Source organism: Vulpes vulpes, chromosome 6 (assembly GCF_048418805.1).
Source record: "Vulpes vulpes isolate BD-2025 chromosome 6, VulVul3, whole genome shotgun sequence".
NCBI classification, from domain to species: Eukaryota; Metazoa; Chordata; class Mammalia; order Carnivora; family Canidae; genus Vulpes; species Vulpes vulpes.
Genome location: NC_132785.1, coordinates 50177420 through 50198684, shown reverse-complemented (window position 1 = coordinate 50198684; position 21265 = coordinate 50177420). Strand labels below are relative to the sequence as shown.

Below are 21265 nucleotides of genomic sequence, written 5' to 3'. Positions count from 1 at the left end.
TTGAAATGCTAACATTTTGAATATACGGAGTTAAACGAAATGGATTAGTGAAATTAATCTCACTTGTTTTTACCTTATTTATTTATTCATGAGAGACACACAGAGAGGAAGAGACACAGGCAGAGGGAGAAGCAGGCTCCCTGCGGAGAGCTCAATGCAGGACTGGATCCCAGGACCCCAGGATCACAACCCAAGCCAAAGGTAGACACACAACAACTGAGCCATCCAGGTGCCCCTTGTTTTTACCTTCTTAATGTGGCTACTCAGAAACGTAAAACTGTGTGTATATGGTTCATTAGATTTCTATTGGAAAATGCTGCTCCATTTTATCACTTTTTAATTTGGTAATTTGAAAATGAGACGATACCTTCCCACAATAGAAATGACAAATGACTGTATAGTCTCAGATTATACCACTTAGACCTACTTTTTTTTTTTTTTAAGATTTTATTTATTTGGGGATGCCTGGGTAGCTCAGCAGTTGGGTGTCTGCCTTTGGCTCAGGGTGTGATCCTGTGGTCCTAGGATGGAGTACTGCATCCCGCTCCCCGCAGGGAGTCTGCTTCTCCCTCTGCCTGTGTCTCTGCCTCTCTCTATCTGTGTCTCTTATGAATAAAAAATTAAAATCTAAAAAAAAAGAAAAATTAAAATCTTAAAAAAAAAGAATCTGTGAATGTCAGATGTTTGGAAATTAAAGAAAATTGATAAAACAACTAAGAAGGCTGCCATATGAACATAGCTTAATTTGATGACTTCTTAGAAGAAATAAAATCTAAATCTTAAAAGTGTAGATAAGACAGATTTCTTTGTTTTGTTTTTTGTTTTGAAGATTTTATTTGTTTATTTAGGTAGTTACTTAGTTATATATTTATTTATTTGAGAGAGTGCACACGTGCAGAAGAGCAAGAGCACAAGAGTGAGCACATTGAGCAGGGACAGGAACAGAAGCAGACTCCACACTAAGTGGAGCCCGACAGGGCCCAATCCCACAACCTTGAGTCACAACCTGAGCTGAAACCAAGAGTCCGAACGAATGCTCAACAGACTGAACTACCCAGGTGCCCCAAGACAGATTTAATTTCTGAAATTACAAAATGCAAGAGGGCTATCCATGCATTCATCTCCTCATCCATTTGTCCAGTTACTGAGACTTTACATTTGCCAGGAATTCAGCACAACAATAATAATTAAAGGTCAAATCAAAACTGAAATTTTTGATCAATTAAAAAGTTAGTAACCTATGAAATTCATTATCCAAGTGATGGTACATGCCAAATTACCATTTATTTTTAAAGAAATTCATGGTTAATATTAAGCTTATGAGGTTTACCAATGAAAACCAGGAAAAGAGATAATGTGATATGACTGAATTTCACTGGATGAATAAGGAGCTAATTCCTAAAGAAAGGGTATGCTTCTTCCCCAATTATTTTATCATCTAATCAGATAAAGATGTTAATTGCTACTTTTCATGTAGTCACAGGGATTCAGTTATAAAACTAAATAGGTGTTGGGACGCCTGGGTGGCTCAGCGGTTAAGCCTCTGCCTTTGGCTCAGAGCGTGATCCTGGAGTCCTGGGATCGAGTCCCACCTCAGGCTTCCGGCATGGAGTCTGCTTCTCTTTCTGCCTATGTCTCTGACTCTCTCTGTGTCTCTCATGAATAAATAAATAAAATCTTAAAAAAAAAAAAACTAAATAGGTGTTAAGTACTCACATAACCTTAGGATGCTAGACTAGCTACCTAGTAGAACATGCTAGGAACTACAAAACTAACAATTGCCCATCTCCCACCTTAAGAGAATATGAAAAATTAATCAGTGGAGGTGAGTTCTTAAGCTAAGAACCCAATACTTTGGGTTCAAGGTTGAATACTTTAAGCTAAGTGAAAGGGATTTTATAAGAATCACTTGGTTTTCCATATATCTCCTGGTTTTGAAGGACACCTAGGTAAGATCAGCAATTGTTTTGGTGACAAAGCAGGAAGAAAAGAGTTTGATGAGGCATGCATTTATAATTATTTCTTGTGGCTTAGATATAGATCATGCAGAAGAAACTCAAGCTAGGTCATTATGAGAGATCTTGTTCAACAGGAAAACCTGGAGGGATGTGAAACGGGAGGGTAAAGGCAATTGAAAAAAAAAACGAGCAGACTTTAAGAGTTGGCAGGTGAGAAATTCTCCCAAATCCACAGAAGTGTCCTTAAAGACAAGAGCCAACTTTGGATGCTTGCCATGCCCCCAAAATAATGAATGACAGGTTACATTAGCCTGGGTCACCCTAGTTCTTACCATGTTCCTCCTCTCTTTACCCCAAACTTCAACTTTGGAGAGAACTCGGAATGCAAGTAAGAAGTGGGAGAGTATATAAAGCAAGGGAGAAGAAAGCAACAACACTCCCATCTCCCCACAGAAATTTCTCAGTCTGAGGTGGAAGTGTTTGAGATTCTCTCTCTCTCTCTCTCTCTCTCTCCCTCTGCCCCTTCCCCCACTCACATGCTCTCTCTCTCTCCCAAATAAATTTTTTTTTAAATCTTTTTTTTTTTTAAAAAGGTTCCTTCTACTTGCACTAAAAAAGTTCCATTTGTGCAGTAAAGTGGTTACATGGTAAAAAAAATAAAGGAAGGCCAAGTATTAGGAAGTACTCAGAATGTTTTCTTAATATCTAAATGAATTTTGTTCTATAATGAGGTACCACTTCAACCCATTAGGATAACTGTTATAAAAGAAAAAAATCACTAGAAAATAAGTGAAAATGTGCAGAAATTAGAATCCTTGTGCATTGCTGGTGGGAATTTAAAATGGTACAGCTACTGTGGTAACAGTATAGTGGTTCCTTAAAAATTAAACATAGAATTACTATATGAGCCACTAACAGAGGATCAAGATTTCATAAAATATGAAGTTTTATGAATCAATAAGAAAAAGATAAACACTCCAATAAAAAAAAAATGGGCAAAAGCCATGAAGAGGCAGTTTGCAAAAGAGAAAAAGCAGTATCAATAAATATATTTTTAAACTTTTTTTCAATAAATATATTTTTCAAATGCTTATTGTCATTACTAACCAATATATATTAAAACCACAAAGAGATACCATTTAAACCCACCAGTCAGGAAAAACTTACATAGTCTGGATACCAAGAGTTATCTAGGATGTGAAGCAAAATTGTTAAAGGCACAGATTCCTGGGTTCAAATCCTAGCTCTTCCATTTATTAGCAGAATGACTTGGGCAAGCAATTTAGTATCTAGAAGGCCTCAGTTCCCCAACTGCAAAATGCAGGATAACATCAGTACATTGGATTGGTGTGGGGATTAAATACTTTAATACAAATGAAGCATATAGAATAGTCAGCGCCTGACATAGTATACAATATGTTTTGTATGTAATATGTTGTATGTAAGTATACAATAAGGTTTTCTTATTATTCATATTGTTGATACCAGCAGCACTGATAGACATATACATTGGTACAGCCACATCAGAAAAACCATTTGGCATTACTGTGTAAGATTAAGAATACATAGTCCCTACAACCAAGCTGTTCTACTGGCATATTCCTTGGGAAAACTCTTATTTCAAGAAGAAACATACAGAGAAATGTTCTGAAAACAAAATAAGTAACACAAATATCTACTTAGGGGAGAAAGAATAAATCATGGTATATTTACATGACTTAATAACATATAGCATGGAAATAAATAAAGCTACATGCATCCCCATGACCAATCTCACAAACATAATACTAGAGGAAAAGGCAACTCAGAGAAGCAAAGAGAGAGTATGGTGCCAATGACACAAAGCTCAAAGACATCAAAAACTAAACAACATATTGTTTACAGTTGCACTGTATATATAATATCCCTAAAGAAGAGGAAGTAAGGGATGCATTTAAAAATGAAATTAAAAATTGGGATGGTAGTTACCCACCAAGGGGAGCAGGAGGAATAATTTAATTAAGCAAGAGCACAGAGAAAGTCAGGAGTATTTTTTAATCTAGATGGTAAGTAATTGGGTTTTTGCTGTATTCTTTAGTTTATATACAGATTAATACATATTTGTGTATATAGAATACTTAATAATAAAAAGTTTAAGTGTAGGCACAAAAAACCAGGGGAAAAAACCCAGTCATTATTACTATAAAATCACTTTAAAAACACTGTGGTCATATCCACCCCAGAGTTCTTCTTTGAAACACACAGTAGCATTTCCACAGCTATTTAGAAGTATTGAACTGAAAGTCTTGGGCAACTCAGCCCAGGAAGTCAACACAGAGAAAAGGCAGCTGGGCACCAACCCTGAAGATCTGCCTATGCTTAAGGCAGGTGGAAGAGAAAGCCACAAAGAACACTGTGAAGCTAGTATTTTTTCTCCTGTCTTTTCAAATCCCTTAACCACACAATGCTCTTGTCTTGACTGAAAAGACTGAGACAAGATGATTTCCCTCCTCTGTTTTTGAAGCTCATCCTAACTTCTCTCTCTGCATCCAGTCTCATTTTCCTTGCATCCTCTTTCTACAATGCAACCAGAACCAAACTCTTCCTAAACTCCAATGCTCTCCACACCATTTCCTTTTTGAACACTCATCCACGGGTCCCACTGGCCACGCATGGATAAGGCAGAGGCCACAGTATGTAATTAATTAGCAAGGCTTCAAATGACTTGGTTCCTACTTGCTTCACTTTTGCTCATCACACCCAGCTTATTCTCTGAAGCAATGATTCTCAAACTGTTCCCCCTGGACTAGAAGCATTGGCATGACTGGAGAACTTATCAGAAATGCAAACCTAGGGCGTGATCCTGGAGTCCTGGGATCGAGTCCCACGTCAGGCTCCTGGTAGGGAGCCTGCTTCTCCCTCTGCCTGTGTCTCTGCCTCTCTCTCTCTCTCTCTCTCTGTCTATCATGAATAAATAAATAAGATCTCTTAAAAAAAAAAAAACTTAAAAAAAAAAAAAGAAAAAAAGAAATGTACACCTAGCCCAGACCTACTACACTGCGGTAAACTCTAGGGGTAGATCCAGCCATCTGGGTAATTCTGAAGCATGTCAGAGTTTGAGTATCATTGGCTTAAAGCATGAAAGGTAAAATATTATTTGAAGAACTCTGAAGAAGAAAATAAGATAGTACTATGTAGCACACACTCTGGGGTTATGATGCCAGCATTCAAATTTCTGCTCAGTTTCCTCCTAGATTTGTAATCTCAGAACAGTTGCCTAGACTGCTTCAGCAGAGTGTGATACCTAACAGCATAGGTCCCATAGCGAGCCTGCTTGGATGTAAATCCTGGTTATACCTGCTATCAGCCATGTGACCTTGAGCAAGTCACTTACTTTCTCTGAGCCTCAGGTGCTTCATTTATGAAAGCATACATTATAATACCTACTTCATACAGTTGCCATGAAGATGAAATCAATATATATATGCACTGTGCTCAGAACTATATCTGATACAGAGTAAATATTATATATTATTTATTCTCATTATGTTATAATTTCATGGGGACCACATTACATTTTGGAGATAAAAAATGTCAACACTGAATGCTAATGACCATAACAAGTGTATAAAGCTCACCTATTCAGGTAAAGAAAAACTTTCCTCACCTTTATTTAGAGTAATTAAGTTTGTTTGTTTTTTATCCAGTATACCAATTAGACCTCTCTGAGTTTATTTCCTTCCAATGAGATAGTATTTAACTGGAAACAATGACCTCCTCTAAAGAGTCAGGGGGTTTGCCTTAAGGGGTAATTGATTTCAGATTAATGACTTTTTTTTAAAGCAAAGAACTTAACAAGAATAAAAAGGAATTTACTGAACAGTATCCTTATGATAAAAAAAAATATTTCTGGGAATTATTCTAAATACATATCCAGCATTAACATAGCTAGGAACTCTCCATATGAAAGGGCCATCAAGTTACCTACCTGCAGTCATTGAGAAGGAAACTGAAAATATCCTGATATGCCACTTTGGGGAGCAGTTCCTTCCCCTCTCTATACCCGCTCCTGGGAGGTTACTCTATGTCCCCAACCAGAACAGGTGTCACTGGCCACAGTACATTCAGTGCAGAGTACATTCAATGGAACACAAGTATTATAAACCCATGTTTTTTGAAGACACAATAAATGGATCTTAAGTAATGTGAAATTATGCACTGATATTTTTTCCAAGGATCTTAAAGTGTTTCACCTCATAGTTAGAATTTATAAGAAAATATGAGAGAATAAAATAACTATAGCAAGCTACAAAATCAAAGTCAAAATATACAGCTCATTAACTAAGAGTTAAGACTTCTTAGAACCATAAAGAAAATATACCCAATGGCCTACTTAGAAATCAATTTAGTTATCAAATATTTAGTGGAGGCTTCTATCTCTAATAGAGGTATATGTGAATCTGGTATAGAGTTTTTATCTGTGATTCTCTTGATTTCTCTATGTTTTAAAAATCATTTTCCTGTATAAAATTCAGTTTCCTGTGCAAAATCAAGTTAAGGAAACATAAAAATATTTTCATGTTAAAAAAAAAAACTAAAAAAATAAGTATTTAGTACTATGGGGAGAAGGTTATGATTTTTTATTTGCATGTGACCATCACATGTTACATGGTGTTCTGTTTTCTTTTCCCTGGAGCCCTAAACCTTAAATAAGGTGAGCTGAAGGAATTTGGGCAGAATCTCTTTCAATGGCTGTCTACTTTAAAATGGAGGTTACTGATGACAAAGAACATTCAATCAATTCTGGATTTCAAGTCATTTTCTCAATGCAAGAAATCATACTTTGGAGGGAAAATATAGGTTAAAAAATTAAGACCATTCAATTTTTAAAAGGCATCAATGTGTTCTAGCAAGTCAAGCTGAACATAGCTCGCCTTTCTGCTGATCTAATGCTACACAATCTCAATTACACAGAAAAGAAAGGTAATGAAGTCATATTTTATAACTACAAACCCAAAATGGCAACAAAAATTTTTAGCAAAGCACACAGGATACTTTATTTAGGACAAAGTATGGTAACATACACTAACTTTCCTGGATGGCCTGAAAAAAAGAAATATTGATTCCTCGGAATAAGACTTGCCTCAAGATCCTCCAAAGTAGGAAAAATGTTTTCAACCATAAAATGTAGGAGATGAATAAATGTGGCTTCTCACAACTGTATCTGTCAGTATTAACCACCCAGGTGCTAGTCAGGATTCTAGACTTGCCGGACTCCTCAAAGTAAATTATAGGAGTACTTACCTGTATCGTCCTCTGAGTGCCATCGACGCTGACAGACAATAAGGGGGAAGCCAGGTTCCACGTGCTGGTCACATTTAGTTTCGACCCATCAACTTCCACCTGTTGTGACACCAAGTAAGATGGTTACCATGAAGAAAGACAGAAAACTGATCTCAAGTTCATTGCTGCATACAAAGCAGCAGCCATTTTAAACAGATGGCTCCCAAACAACCTGTCATGTTTACTGCTCCCTCCATGAAAGACAGGGTCCAACAAGAGTCTTCTCAGCCATCTCTGGGGAGAGGTGAAGGACCTGGGCACAGCTGCCTCTGGGTACTGAGGTTTCAAGTGATTTCCAGTAAGTAACAAACAGCCTTCTAACTCTAAACCTATCTGGACATGCTACATTTACTGCAATTAGACAAGTAATGCATATAAATTCCAGTGACATTTTGCAACCCAACATCAGGGCTTGCATATAATATCCTCTCCAAGGACCAAGAAAGAACTTTTTCTGTGTTAATTTTAATGAAGGACTATGCATTGTTATCTTAATTAAACAGAAGCTTTAATTAGGCAAAATTCTTTAGTGTTGAATATTAAAAGTCCATTTGAACTTTGCAAAAGTTCTGTCATATTTTTGTCGATCATAAATGACTAATTTCATCAAGTCATCATTTATGAAGATGTAAGAAAACCTTCATAATCTTTTAAAACAGATACTTTCAAGAGAAAAATTCTAATTTCCAAGTAAATAATATAAAAGTAACTGAAAGGAAAAAAAAGCAATGTTAAATTAAAATAATAAGTATTGGGTGAAATACTTCACCCAAGTATTGGCAAGTATATTGGCTCAGCGGTTTAGTGTTGCCTTCAGCCCAGGGCCTGATCCTGAAGACCTGGGATCGAGTCCCACATCGGGCTCCCTGCGTGGAGCCTGCTTCTTCTCTGCCTGTGTTGTGCCTCTGCCTCTCTCCCTCTGTGTCTCTCATAAATAAATAAATGAAATCTTAAAAAAATAAAATAATTAGTATTGTTAGTTATTGCTTCCTTTTCACTCACGGATTACCCAACTCGTGTATATGAGTGCTAAGAAAGCAATAACTAATATTTTAACTCTACAGTAAACAACCTAACAAAGGGATATTTAAGTTTGTTCAGGGTTCAGAATAACCCTGTAGCAAAGTCAAGACACATGATCCCTAACGATTCCTTCCCTCTCTCTTCTCTTAAACAATACTTAGTAAAATAAAAGATGGTGGAGACGTTACTGTTTAGTGTGTTTAGTGTGTTCTTACACATCTATACGGACTTTAGATAGTGGGAAGAAGGAACATTGGCTTGGGTCTCACCTGACATTGCTGTTTTACTAAGTTAGAGCTACTTAACTAAGCTGGAGCATTTGACATCTCTGAACCTTAGCTGCCAAACTAAAATAGAGTAAAAATATCTATCCAAAAGGGTACTGTAAGATTAAAGAAGTTAACATATAAAACCCTCTACCAACATTCCTGTCATGGTAGGTACTAAGTATTTTCTCCTTTCTCCCATCCCTAATGGTTCCACTATCCTTGAATGAGTTTTAAAAATAAGGTCAGATAATCATACTACCTCATAAATTATTTACTATTAAAACACTAGATGAGAAAGATCTGTGAAGCAGCAATAATACATTTTAAAATTATCTATTTAGCACCTCTCCCCAAATTAAATATATCCTTATGTTATGAAAGATTTCCAAAAGAAGCTCCTAATAGTTTTTACAAATATTAAATGCTAAAGATACCTTTTAAAACTGAAAAAAATATTTGCTTTGACATGGCTTCTAAATTTAAAAAGATTTTAAAAGGCCAATGTTCAGTTATAAAAGTTTTATTTGTCAAAAAGGAAAGTTAGAAGCTATAAGGAAAAATTTTTAATGGCAAGCATTTAAAAATTTGTATTTGATATTCATTTTAAATCAACAGAGGTGACAGAATGAAATTGTAATTGTCATTTTTAGGACTTATGAGGGGGAACTGAGAAAAGAATCCAATCTATTCAACTTCTGTAGAGGAAGAATCAATTTACCACTGCCTAAAGAAAACTATTTTTATGAATGTTCAAACAAAATGTATCATACTCATATAATAGAATATCATTTGATAGTAAAAAGGAATGAAATGCTGATAGATGCTACTATGTGGACGAAGCCTGAAAACATACTAACTGAAAAGCCAGTTACAGAGGATCACACATTACATAGTTCCATTTAGAATGAAATGTTCAGAAGAGAAAAATCCATACAGACATAAAATAGATTAGTGGTTGCCTTGGGTTGGGGGTGTGGGGATAGATGGAAGGATTGAAGGGTGACTGTTATGGGGTATGGGCTTTCTTATTTGACACTACGAAAATGTTCTAAAATGTGGTGATGGCTGCACAGCTCTGGGAATATATACCACAAGCTACTGAGTTGTACAATTCATACAAATTGTATGGTATGTGAATTATATCTCAATAAGGCTGTTAAAAAATAAGTAACAAATGAAAATAGAAAGGAGGGGTTTTACTTTTTCAAAAATCAGAAGCAATATTTTGTGAGAAATTAAAGACCTAAAAAATGGATACACACACACACACATACACATACACCATGTTCATGAAATAGAAGTTTTAGTATTATTAAGATATAAGTTCTCTCCCAAACCAATTTATATATTCATTGTAATTCCAAACAATATCCCAGCAGGCTTGTTTTGTTTTGTTTTGTTTGGGTAGCAAATTCTAAAATACATGGAAAAGCAAGGATATAGAATAAAGATAATTTTGAAAAATTAACAAATTTGGAGAACTTATGTCCCCTGACTTTAAGACTTCTCAATCACTTGATGAGATGAGCACTGGGTGTTATACTATATGTTGGTAAATTGAATTTAAATAAAATATTTTTTTAAAAAAAGACTTCTCATTAAGCTACACTAATCAAGACACTGGTGTAAGAATAGACATAGTCATTAATAGAAAAAAATGAGAGTTCAAAGACCTATATGTAAAGGGTTAATGGATTTTTTTAAAGTGTTAAGACATTAAATGGCAAAAACAGTTTATGAACAAATAACACTGAAACAATTAAACATCCATATTCAAACAAATAAACCTGACTTTATCCCACAATTTTAAAAAAATCAATTCAAAACCGTGAAAACTAAATATAAAGTGTAAAAATAAAAAACTCCTAAGAGAAAACCTTAATGATCTTGATCCAGGCAAAGATGTCTTAGGACATAAGAAATATAAATCTTTTTTTTTTTTTTAAGAAATATAAATCTTACAACTAAAAACAGATGAATTAGACTTCATCAAAATTATAAATTTATTTGAAAGACACTGTTAAGGAAAGGGCAGTTGAGCCCCAGGTTGGGGGAGAATATTTGCAAAACACATAAAGGAACTGAGTCCAAAATCTCAGGTGGATGCCTGGGTGGCCCAGCAGTTAAGCATCTGCCTTCAGCCCAGGGCTTGATCCTGGGGTTCTGGAATTGAGTCCCACATCAGGCTCCCTGCATGGAGCCTGCTTCTCCCTTTGCCTGTGTCTCTGCCTCTCTCTCTCTCTCTGTGTGTCTCTCATGAATAAATAAATAATTTTTTAAAAAAGAATTCTCTTTCATAAGACAATAAAAAAACTGACTGAATTTCTTTAAAAATGGGCAAAAGATTTGACCAGACACTTCATCAAAGAAGAGAAATGGGGCAGCCCAGGTGGCTCAGTGGTTTAGTGCCGCCTTTGGCCCAGGGCGCAATCCTAGAGACCTGGGATCGAGTCCCATGTCAGACTCCCTGCATGGAGCCTGCTTCTCCCTCTATGTCTCTGCCTCTCTGTGTGTGTCTCTCATGAATAAGTAAATAAAATCTTTAAAAAACAACAACAACAACAAAAATGGACGATAGAGAAATGGACGATAAGCACATCACTGAGTGGTCATTAGGGAAAAACAAAATTATAATGAAATAGCACTGCCCATCCACAAGAATGGCTAAAATGCAAAGGAGTGATAATACTAAGAGCTGACAAACATGTGAAGTAACTGAAACTTTCATACATTGCAGGCAGGAATGCAGAATAGTAGACCTGCTTTAGAAAACCCCAGAGGATTGGAGACATATGTACACATAGAGTGTGCATGAATGTTCACAGAAGCTTGTTTATGATAGAATATATACACAGAAAGTTTACATCTACCTCATACTGGAAAGGCCTCAAAAGTCCAATGAACCAAATATAATGGACAAAAACAGTATATCCACACAACAGAAAATGAGCAATAAGCATCTCAAAAGTATTCTGCTAAGTGAAAGAAGGCTGACGCAAAAGAGTATATGGAACGTAAGTATGATTCCATCTATAGAACATTTGAGAAAAAGCAGAAACCAGGTCAGCTATTGCTAGGGGCTACGGGTGTATGAGGATAAGCTTGACTAGCAAAGGGCATAAGTGAACTCTATGCGGTGAAATGTTCTAAATCTTGATTTTGGTGGTGATTATATGACTGTACAGATTCGTCAAAACTCAATCAAACCATACAATTAAAGAGTAAATTTTTTTATTAATTATATCTCAACAAATCTGACTTTTTTTAAAAAAATATTTTATTTATTTATTCATGAGAGGCACAGAGAGAAAGAGGCAGAGACACAGGCAGAGAGAAAAGCAGGCTCCATGCAGGGAGCCCGAATGTGGGACTCAGTCCCAGGACTCCAGCATTATGCCCTGGGCTGAAGGCAGACACTTAACCTCTGAGCCACCCAGGGGTCCCAAGAAATCTGACTTTTAAAAACAAAAACAGAGTTGCCTGGGTGGCTGAGTCGGTTAAGCGTTTGACTTGATTTCAGCTCAGGTTGTGATCTCAGAGTCTTGAGATAAAGCCCCATGTCAGGCTCTGCACCTAGTGAGGAGTCTGCCTGAAATTCTCTCTCTCTCTCTTCCCCTCCCTCCCTGCTCACTCGCTCTCAAATAAATAAAAAGTCTTTAATAAAATAAAATGATTTTAAAAACAAAAACAGGGAGGAAAGTCTACTTCTTCAAAAACTGAAAATAGTTATGTTTGAACCACCTTTATCTTCCCTTACTAATAATTTATCTACCTGCATCCTCTGCTACTGGATGAGTGAACATGAATGTTAATTTGGGAAGAAAGACAGAAGGAAAGTTTCTTCTAGACAGAAAACCGGGGGGAAAAGTCCTTTTCAAGTTCTATGGATTACATGAAAGAAAGACACAGAGGGCAGATGAGAGTATCAGAAATCAAAGATCAGAGACATCCCCATCTCCACTGGGTAGGAGGTAGAAATGGAAAGAAATGTGTGAAAACATTCTGACAAGTATCAGGTACCCTAAAAATATCTGAGCTGGAGGTCTACTTCTGGTCCATAGTCTGGAGAGGCAGTAGGCTTCTACTAAAGCCCAGTACTTGATGTCATGGCATTCCTAATGTGGTGTGTAACCAAAAGCACAGCACTGACAGTGGAAGAAGCTGGATAGATGACGCAAGCACACCATGATAGGAATCCAGAAGTTTCTACCTATCTTAGTGGGATAACAAAGTCTGGGCCAGGATAAAGACAACATAGTACAGAGAACTCCATGGCTACAGGCAAGTAGTAACCAGAACTATGGGTAGCATAGGCTTCTTCAGTGACAAAGAGGATAAATCATCACCTGACAGTCAGTCACAGGTCCAGGTCCTTGCAGCAAAGCCTTATAAAGACACCGTGGGTCTGCACTCTCTTTCCCACCTCTATAGTTATGAGGTGAGTCCAACCACGTGCCTAAAGACCCTTTTTGCCTGCACCCAAACTCCATCCAGCAGTGACGGCCGGAGTAAGGGAAAGAAACCTAAAGCACCATGGTATTGGAATGACACTGCTTACACTGAAGTGTTTCCTCCCCCTCTCCCTTTACTAAAGGTAGAAGGGAGAGGGCTTGTGAGGAAGAGGATGTGACAGACATGCAGAAACATCTCCTTGTAAACCCAAGAAGTAAGGAGCATAATTTTGCAACCTCACTTTATAACTGAAGCAAGGAAGTTATCATAGCTCCAAATCATAAACTATGAAGCATATCTGCAAATTAAAATGAGGGAAGAAAACACACTGAAAACCATCAGATGCCTTCTCAGTCCTCAAGCTGTAAACAGATTTCACCAAGAAGCGTAATTCACAATAGCAGATGCAATGATTCTATTGATGCTTTCATTAGATAAGCAAAATCTAGATGTAAGTATAGGGCATGAGGAGAGCAGGGAATTTGAACATTTTAATACTACAGATGGATTCTTGTTACTATGCCATATACACATTGTTTACACCTAATTCTTTAGCCAAGGGGGACTGAAACAGCAGATGTGGAGTGGAAGTGGCGTTTCACTATTACAACACTGAGAACCTGACATAAAGTACCACCCTATCTTTTCCATGCCAAAAACTAATGGGAAGTGAAATCTAGGACAATGGAAATCACAGATTTGATGAGAGGGTTTTAGAGTAATAGGCCTAACAAAGTTGTAGGCTGCCCATGCTTACACCCAACCAACTACCCAACTGCACATAATGATCAGGAAATAAGCAATACTGGATCTTCGGATACAATTTGCAAGACATTTTTACCAAGAAAAAAGGTAAATTCAGAGTATTATAACACAAGAAGAACTACTCAAGGAAACACAGGAAGAGATCAGATAAATAATTCTGCAAAGTCTCAAAGATAACCATAGGAAACATGACTCCTCTTTTAAAAAATGAGCTCAAAGAAGAAAAACAAAGGTTCAAAGAAGAGATCATACAACAACAGAAGGAAATGAAAATCAAGCTGGTAGAACTCAGAAAAAAAATGAAGAGAAAAATAACATTATAAAGATAAAAGCCACCTTAAGAAGCAACCAAAAATAGAATCAATGAGACTACAAAGACAGACAAAGACATAGAGAAATCATATAAAATAAAACAGAAAAGACTAGCAATATAAAAATTTATAGAGAAGACAACAAACATGGAGGAGGGAGAAATGGGATTCAAATAATATACAAAAGACGTTTTCAAAAAGGTTTATAAAGAAGAAAGAATAAATACAAATTCAAAGACATGACAGAGTAAAACTTTTCAAAATGAATAAAACCTTGAATTTGTAGAATGATGTTGTTTACAGAACTTTAAGAATAAAGAGAGTTATGTGGAGATTTAGGCAAAATTAAGAAATCAGGCACAAGCAAGCAAAAACCTCAGGTCAGCCTTATTTCTCAAGGACAAAACTGATACACAAGACCACAGAGGAATGTGGTTCAAGTACTAAAAAGAAAAATGTTGCCCCCCAATTTTATACCCAGCCAAGATGTCCTTAAAGTATATCATATAAACACATCTTGTAGCATATAGAAGAACTTAGCACCCTTTCTTTAAAAAGGAGGCATCTGTCTACAAATTGGTATGAAACCACACCCAAGAAATTGATGGCATTAATCATTTGTTAAGGAAAAAAAAAAAAACCTCTAAGTGCATTTTGTAAATGTATAGAATATCTCTAGGAAAATATATAAGAGGAGAGGAGGGGTTGAGGGACAGGGATGGAAGGGAGGCTTGCTTTTTACTGTAAATCTATTCATACTATTTAAACTTTGTTCTGTATATGTTATGTATTAAAAACTATAAAGGTGGGGATCCCTGGGTGGCGCAGCGGTTTGGCGCCTGCCTTTGGCCCAGGGCGCGATCCTGGAGACCCGGGATTGAATCCCACATTGGGCTCCTGGTGCATGGAACCTGCTTCTCCCTCTGCCTGTGTCTCTGCCAATCTCTCTCTCTCTCTCTCTCTCTCTCTCTCATAAATAAATAAAAATTTTTTAAAAAAACTATAAAGGTGAGGAGAAGTATAAGGATCTATTTTCCTCTCTCATGGTATCATGAAGTCAACATGTACTTTATACCTTTCACTAATGGGCACACAACACATAACAGCTATTCTTTTAAAACTTCATTTTGGTTAAGACACAAATATTCATTTCAATTTCTCTGGTCATAGATGTCTTGATTTCATTTCCAGCACCCAATTTTGGAATGTATTTTGGACAAACCCTCTGTATCAACTCTTCCTAATCTGAAAATGAGGCACCTGCATGAACAATGCTAAAGATCTCATTTAGGCTAAAACTCTATGGTTTTATGGTTGCAAAGCCCTTTTATTTAAGTTACATTTACTATTCCTGATATGGCAAATTCCAAGATTTGAAAGGAACTTTGTTTTGCTCAGGGGTAGGAAATTTTTAAGACCTTTCCTTTGACAAACAATAAAAACTAACAAATTAATTCAAATTCTGTGTGGGAATTTAAAAAAACAGACCAATAATAAAATGACAAATGACATAATACTCTGGGGTACAAATAAAATTTCATACCTTTTGAGGCAGACAGTATCACGGAAATGTTCTAAGCACTATGAAAATACTACACTACTTTAAATTATTTTAAAACTCTATTTAAAAAACAACCCAAAGGGATCCCTGGGTGGCGCAGCGGTTTGGCGCCTGCCTTTGGCCCAGGGCGCGATCCTGGAGACCCGGGATCGAATCCCACGTCGGGCTCCCAGTGCATGGAGCCTGCTTCTCCCTCTGCCTGTGTCTCTGCCTCTCTCTCTCTCTCTGTGTGACTATCATAAATAAATAAATAAATTAAAAAAAAAAAAAACAACCCAAAGACACAACATCTTTGTTTAGAAACCCTTACCCAGATATACAGATTTCATGTATTTAGTTTAAATAGACCTAGGACTCAAGTGCATCAAATCTACATTAATTATCACATGAATTCTGACCCACACTCTTGGCAGATGACCCCCTCTTTTCTTTACCCAAATTGAAGCCACAAGACATCAGTCCTCTTATTTTTTGGCATCATTGAACCATCTTTCCTTTACTGATATCTCACACACTGACTGCTTCCTCTGCCTCTGCGCACGTACAGGACTCCTATATTTTCACAGATGGGGAGTTGACCCACTATGCCCTCCAACCACCAAACTGCTTCTTTCCTTCTTTTCTCTGATAGGCTCTAGAACAAGTGTTCGGTACCTTTTTTCCTACTGTGTAACTTTTTCTCATAACCTTCTACAATCTGGCTGCTAAAACGGTATTCTGAAAGTTCACAAATCTTCTTTAGCAATTATATAGTCTCTTCTTAATTCTCATTACTGTTTACTCCTCACAGGAAGAAAGAACTCTCGGGAGGAGGTGATATTTATGACAAGGTCTGAAGATGAGTAGAAATTCGTTGGTAGCAGTGGGTGGGCGGTAATATCCAGAGGGAATTTCATGTAAAAAGTCCCAGAGGCAAAAAAGAGTTTACTCCTGTAACCAAGGTGCCAAGGACAGAAAACCAAGGTAAGCATGGTAGCCAGTGGGGGGGGAATGGGAAAACTGAAGGATTCCAATTTGAGAGTAACATCATCAACTTGGTCTTTTTTAAAGATCGGTCAGGCTACAGCTTGGAGAATGAATGAATGAGACGAAACAAGAACGAAAACTATAGTAGTCTAGACAGCTGGTAGTGGGGAGAAGCAGGATACTCAGGAGTAGTATAAATTGGGGAAGGAAAGTAAAAAGTGTGAATACAGACATCATGAAATAGTCATGAAGAAAAGAGAGATGAGCTTATCAGAAAACCAGAAAAACTACCACCCAGTGTTGAATGCTCAGCCACAGCAGGACGTCATGCACAATCTGCTTCTGGTGTACAGTTTTCCCCAGCAATGCTCAGATACCTTGCGTGTTGTAGCCATAAAGAAACTGGCTAAGTTCATCTAAGTTTGAGAATAACGGAAGAACAAAGGGGTTGAGGAAGTTGAGGGTATATGTAAGCAAAATACTACAATTATAGGCCAGGGTATCTAAGCTGGATAAAGAATAGAAAAAACAGGAATGGGATCCATGGATGGAGAGAAAATATAAGGACTAATGGTTATACTGAGGCAGAGAGATAGACCATGAACTGGTTGCTGGCCTTCAAATGCACAGGAGGGACCTTAGAAGTTGCCAAGAGGGAAGGGAGGTAGTGATATAGCCAGGTGATATGAACTTCAAAGAACAAGGGTTTTCCAAGAGGGAGGGGAACATGGCCTAGAACGGTACTAGAGGGAAAAACAGTCTCACTTCCCATCTCAGAGGGGCATGTATTATGGGAGAAAAACAACCACCAGGTTTCTGTGGAGGCAAGTAAGTGGCAGAATATTCAGAGAAAATGTCTGAGAATACAGGGCAGTTTGTTGACAACAAGGCAAGAGACAGAGGGCACAGTTGGAAGGGTAGAGAGGAAGGGGACAGATGATGTTGAAGAGTGTGGATGACTGGGGAGGCTTTCCAATGGCCCAGCTTCCCTCCACAACAATCCCACTTGCACCTGCTCCTCCCTCTCACCTGGACTACTGCAATAAACTAGTCTTCCAAGTGTATTTCTGGACCTCCAATTGGTTCTTCTCACTACAGGCAGAATAGTCTCTGGTAAACATAAACCTGATCACTTACAAAATTAGAAAGAAAGGGGGTAAAAACTATGAGAATGACCAAATAAAGGTCCTGACTGCTTTTGGAAAGTGTAAACTCCAAAAAAGATGTGTAATACTGCAACCTTCAGTATGTGAACATCATCTCAGCATTCTATAATCATTAAAAATACACTCTATTTAAAGTATTGATATTTAAAGTTCAAATTAAACAGAGAAAGGCTATGCAACCCATCTTAACACACCATTTTCTGCAAAGATGCCCCTACCTAAAGAGGATTACTTAAGTTACTCATAAGAATGTTTATGATGTTTAAAACCACCCTCCAAAAACATGATTCTTTCTTACTTCAAGAAAGCATTTTCTCATATATAACAATCTATTGGTAACTTTGTACTTCATTAAAAGCATTTAATTGCATTTGTGGTACAAATAATGTTGATGTGGAATATTTTCCATGAGTTGTTTGGAACATTCAATTTTCCTATCTACGTAACCATAAGGGAAAAAGAAAGTGCACACCCAAAATTAATTTGACATTTGAGAGAGATTACTTACATCCTTTACCATTAAAAAAACAAAAAAAGGCACTTCCTCAGAGGTACCTCATGACACAGTTAAAATGTTGTAACTCCATTTGCAATAACCACCTGCTAAATGAGTTTTTTCAACAGTAGGAATGTAAAACTTACAAAACAAAGTATTTGCCAAAAAGGTTTTCCAGAAATAATAAAAATTTGGGAAGATACAGGCTGTAAAAAGAGTTTCTGATTCACCATACAATTCTTCTTATTTTGTTATACACAAATTATCTTTTGTCATAAAGCGTTAAAATTAGCATTGTGCAGAATCAGATCTAAGATAAAAATCAAGGTATTCATTCCACTACTTTAAAAAGACTTTTATCACATATTTTGCTTCTATTTCTGAAAACAATATGAAGGATAAAAAAGATCTGTTGATCAAGCTATAACTACTTTTCAGAAAAGAATAACTAGTGTTTGCTCATTAGACTTTCATAGCACATCTTAAAAATTATCAGTTTGCACAAAATATGGAAAAAGATGTGCAGTTTTCTGATTTGACTAGGCTGGAAAGGATCCTAGAAAAGCATATTCCAACCCAACCCTCTCCTCCTCCTATTGCACGTATAAGGAAATTAAAGAAACACATAAATTATGGAAGCAAGAGAGGCAATTATCCTACAATTCTCAGAGTATTTCACTGAAATCCACATGTCAAAAGCAAAAGTAACACTTGTAATCTAAATACTAAGGTATAATGCTTCTCTATGGCAGATAGATACTCCCTACTTATTTGTACCTTGAAATAAGAGTACTCTAGAGATAAAGATGCTTATTGATTCTTTTTGGTTTTTATCTCTTAATTACTGCTAACAAAAATATGATTATTTAACTGTATATCAAATTGATGAGGTATGTCCAACATCCCCTAATAACAAAGGAATCTATAGGCCATGCAGTTAACTACATGGGGATATTACCACCATCTACCATCATCATAGCTCACTGACTTCTTCTACATACACCGAGTCTAAATATGTGAAACACAAACAAGTTTTTTTTTTTTAATTTTGTAGTTGCAATGTTGACAATAAGAAACATAACTTTCCTAAAATTTAGGTCTAATAACTTTGCTAACTTACTTGCTTTAATTTCTCAGGTAAAACATGATAAAAATAACTCAGACATTTTTATTAAATTATAATAATAATTCCTAACATTCTAATATAAACTACAGCACAATCTTAATTAGTTCTTAATATGATATAAAAAGTGTAGGTTTTCTTTATCCTGCTTTCCTATTTACTAAAATACTTCTTCCAAAATATAGTCATGATACCTCTACTCCCCTTCCAGAGGGAAATGAGATGCTAGTTTTCTGAAAACAAAAGGAAACAACCATTTTTCTTAAGTTTCTTCTTTACCACCATCGCCTTGGAAACAGTCTTTTACTTCTCTCCCAAAAAGATATGTAATAATGACAAAAACATCAAAGGGATTAGACACCATGATGGTGAAGATCTGTTAATCTGTCACAAAAGATTATATTAAATATGCATGTGTTATAAATGTAATTAAATATATCTCAAAGGATGTGAATTGCAAAAACGAATTTTAGGTACTCATCTACAATCAGCCAGGTTAACTAGTTTCTCTTTAATTATCACCTCATTAATTGATCAGTCACAACTGTAATTTCAGTCATATGGTTTAAAAAAAATCCTGCATTATTTTGCCTACACTTTAATTATAGTAGTAGTTTTTTTGGATTGGTGTGATAAGGTCATTCTCTGCAGATAATACTGTAAATTATATCATGCTTAAGGAATAACTGTAAGTAGATGGGTTTAACATAATGAGCAAGCAAAATTGCCTTTACTTCTCCTACCAAATCTACCAAATCAAGATGGAATCTTGCGTTTTCTCTGTAGTTTTTTCAACAGTCAGTATGTCTATATTTGAACCTCAGGTTCACAAGCTGCCTAACTACTTGTGCCTCTGTTCTCACATTTTAGATCTGTGTTCACAGAGTGGTTATGAGGAACAAAGTCAAGCACTCAGAACAGTACCAGGCGTGTAATTAGCCCTCAGCAAATGCTGGCTGTTGGTGAACTTTCAGTAGAGTGATACTATGTCCTCCCCCCACAATGATGACTGTTCTGGATCTATTTTTCAACAGGCCTGCTTTTGCTTGTTCTTCCATTAATACCTCCTCCATTTTTATCCTTTTAATTTCATCTCATTTCTACTAGCATCTCTTTTGCTTTTCCTCTGTATTTCACTACCACAGCCCCCCCACAATGAAATCCCAGAACCTTAGATGCTGGTTCACCCACACAAGACCTAAGTGGGCTACACTACCTTCACAGTAACCTCTAAGTCCTCCTTCCTCCTACATTCCCATATGCTGCAACTGCGACGTGCCATTTCCTAATCCCACCTCCTTTATCTAGCCTACCCGGCACTATACATTCTGGTTCTAGCTTTAGGCACACAAGCTACCCTAATAGCTCATTTCTCGAGACCAATAACAAATATATTTGATATTCTATGTTCCTACCTACCAAGGATTACTTCTGGTTCTGCACTCTCTTCTTAACTTCTGTGGCCATTGATAATATTATTCCTAATACATTATAAAGATATTTATTATGTCTTTCTTGTACTGTAATACCAATAACATATATATGATAGTCTTATGTTTGAATTTTAAAACTCTAGTACCAAATTTACTGCCAAAAAATTAGTATGTATTTATGTCCTTAAAACTTCATGTGAATTATAGATCTAATAATAGAATATTTTATAAGCATGAACAAGAAAACATTTGTTGGGATGCCTGGGTGGCTCAGTGGTTGACCATCTGCCTTTGGCCCAGGATGTGATCCCAGAATCCAGGATGGAGTCCCACATCAGGCTCCTTCCAGGGAGCCTGCTTCTCCCTCAGCCTATGTCTCTGCCTCTCTCTCTCGCTGTGTCTCTCATGAATAGATAAATA

The 21265-nt window shown here is 36.6% G+C and overlaps 1 protein-coding gene across 4 annotated transcripts in view; it reads right to left on the bottom strand.

The window, feature by feature from the left end:
- The window catches only part of PCCA (propionyl-CoA carboxylase subunit alpha), a 391732-nt gene that overhangs the window by 87078 nt on the left and 283389 nt on the right, over positions 1-21265 (bottom strand). For all 4 annotated transcript variants that reach the window (XR_012002039.1, XM_026003697.2, XM_026003698.2 and 1 more), the window contains one exon: positions 7242-7340. Coding sequence is in view for 3 of the 4 variants with exons in the window: in XM_026003697.2 (XP_025859482.1) it covers positions 7242-7340 (99 nt within the window). In the remaining variant the exon portion in view is untranslated. The remainder of the gene's footprint in view (positions 1-7241; positions 7341-21265) is intronic.